The sequence below is a fragment of the Sinocyclocheilus anshuiensis genome, unplaced genomic scaffold, assembly GCF_001515605.1.
Source record: "Sinocyclocheilus anshuiensis isolate Anshui unplaced genomic scaffold, SAMN03320099.WGS_v1.1 scaffold1433, whole genome shotgun sequence".
Taxonomy (NCBI): domain Eukaryota; kingdom Metazoa; phylum Chordata; class Actinopteri; order Cypriniformes; family Cyprinidae; genus Sinocyclocheilus; species Sinocyclocheilus anshuiensis.
Genome location: NW_015549681.1, coordinates 103,905 through 106,512, shown reverse-complemented (window position 1 = coordinate 106,512; position 2,608 = coordinate 103,905). Strand labels below are relative to the sequence as shown.

At 32.3% G+C, this 2,608-nt stretch overlaps 1 protein-coding gene across 1 annotated transcript in view; it reads right to left on the bottom strand.

Annotated features, from left to right (window-relative positions):
* Positions 1–2,608, bottom strand: part of LOC107660377 (homer protein homolog 3-like) — a 28,226-nt gene that overhangs the window by 1,256 nt on the left and 24,362 nt on the right. The window contains exons 9-10 of the mRNA XM_016449647.1: positions 1,622–1,729; positions 1,340–1,420 (exon numbers count right to left, since the gene is read on the bottom strand). Of these exons, the coding sequence (XP_016305133.1) occupies positions 1,340–1,420; positions 1,622–1,729 (189 nt within the window). The remainder of the gene's footprint in view (positions 1–1,339; positions 1,421–1,621; positions 1,730–2,608) is intronic.

The window sequence follows — 2,608 nt, the reverse complement described above, 5'->3', positions numbered from 1 at the left end:
ATATATAAACCTGTACACACACACACACACACACACACACACACACACACACACACACACACACACACACGCACACTACACAAAGCAGCACACATACTCAAGTACTGCATGAAGAAGAATATCAAAGTAAACACATGATTCTGACATTTTTTAACCTCAACTTTTAAAGTGTTCATAAAAATGTATTTGACTTCTATAGATATGTTACAGAAAGGCGTGACATTTTAATAATAATTTAGCTTAAAATTATTAAATTATTTTAATTACTAAAATATAAATTTTATGTAAATGTAAAAAAATGCAAAAAAACAACATTAGTAGTTTTAGATTTTTTTTTTGTAAAATTGTGATTTCTTTTTAATCTAATCTTTTAAAGCATTCGTAAAAATGTATTTGACTTTTACATAACAGCTACAGTATTCATGCTTAAGTTGAATGTTACAGAAATATGTGACCATTTTTAAGCTCAATTATAATTGAAATATAATTTTCACTATTATTAAAATGTTGTTATTGTTATTATTATTAAAATAATAATTTAAAATGACAATGTTATGTAAATGTAAAAATAAAAATAAAAATAAAAATCTAACAAAAAAAACACCAATGATTTTGATTATGAAGTGTTCAAGCCATTCAAGTTGAACATTACAGAAATGCATGAACATTTTTAAGCTAAATTATTCATATTTAATAATTGTTAATATAATTACATTATTATTTTAATTAAATTATTATTAAAATACAAATAATTATTTTATTTTAAAATATTATTAAACTATTATTTTACTTAAAATAATTGAATGTAAATGAAACATGCAAAAATACAATCATAATACATTTTTATTTAATTATTTTAATTACATTATTATTAAAATATTATATTTTTAATAATATTTTTTAAATATTCTTTTTTATTATAAAAAATGTATTTAATGTATAACTAAAATGAAAATAATAATTGAATGTAAATACAAATGCAAAAAACAAACAAACAAACAACAAAAAAAACACAGCAGCTGATCTCTATACAATTGTGAATTTTTTTTAAACCTATATTTTGAACTGAAGTCATTGATGCTTCGGTTGAATTTTCCAGAAATGAGTGACAATTTTGAAGCTAAATCTAAAGCTAAATTATTATTAAAATATTATTACATTATTTAAATAATAATAATGTATTATTAAAAATATAATTAAAATAATAAAATAATAATTTAATGTAAATTGTGAATCCTGTGTAAATACATTTATGACACTTCTGTGATGCATTAAAGTGCATTATTAATACTTCAAAATAAGTCATTGTTTTTTTTACTGTTGTGATGTCCTCCAGCACCTGTAGTCTGTGAATGGCTTCTTCTCTCTCCTGCTCCAGCTCATGGAAGTTCGACCTCTTACTCTGGAGAATACGGATCTCCTGAAATGTACAGAGATGCAATAATGTGCAGAAACATATAATACAGCGAGGTCTTGCTGAGACGGGTCCATGCGTTGTGTGTCTTGTATAGAGGAGTTTGAGGAGATGATTGCAGTAACTGGACTGGTGACTTTCAGTGAAGTGCATCTGTAGGTCGCTGGACTCTCCCCTCCGTCAGTGTGTGTGTGTGTCGGCTCTCACCCCGTCCTTTGCCTTCAGCAGGTTCTCCAGCTCCTCCAGGGATTGGGTGAGCTCATCTTTCAGCATGTCGCTGGGTCCCTGACCGCCGTGAGCCTCCAGATCCGCCACCTACAGACACACACACAATAAACCATCTGTCAGAGCCATCGTTACCGCTGATGAAGCCAAGTACGTGTTTTAGATCCCTTTCGTATGAAAGAGAGCCGCGTGATGGACTATTGTGGCGTTTCTGAGAAACCTGTTTGAACAGTCATTATTTTGCAGCTTTAATTCAGAGAACTCTCTCTAGGAGCCGGGCTCTTATTGCTATGACAGTGAAGGCAGAGCATGTGTGATGTTTTGAGGCTCAGATGAAAGCAGTAATGACTCACTGCTGCCGGTCCTTTTCTTTACAAACACAGTCTGCTCTGCTTCAGCGTAAAACCATTTGAGAACTTCACTCGGACTGAATCTGCAGCATAATGGCCGTCATAAAGCCCCGCTGCTGACCTACATACACATTCAGTGATTATTCAGGCATTATATTTGAATAATGCATTACAGCTGGCAGTAAAGGACAGGAGAAGGGAAACTGGGCCGAGTGCTTTAATCAGGTGTGACGCGACAAGTCATATTTCTGTCCACTGACAGTATAAATGCATAAGTATAAATTCTGGGCAAAATGGCTAATTCACAACCGATCAAATCATATTTGAGGTTTAATATTCAGCTAGAGTATATTATCGTTCAAAACTTTGCAGTTGGGTTTTGAAATAAGTCTTGCGCGGACATTCCAGAGGCGTATTGGTTTTTATACTGTACAAACTGTATTTTCTATCACCCTACACCTAAACCTGCCCCTCACAGAAAACCTTCAGCAGTTTTATAATCAATTTGACAAAAAAACAAACTCATTCTGTATGATTTATAAGCTTCTGTACCCGTGGGGACCTCAATTTAGGTTCCCACCATGATACAAGTCCCCATGAGTCTGTGTGTATTCAGGTT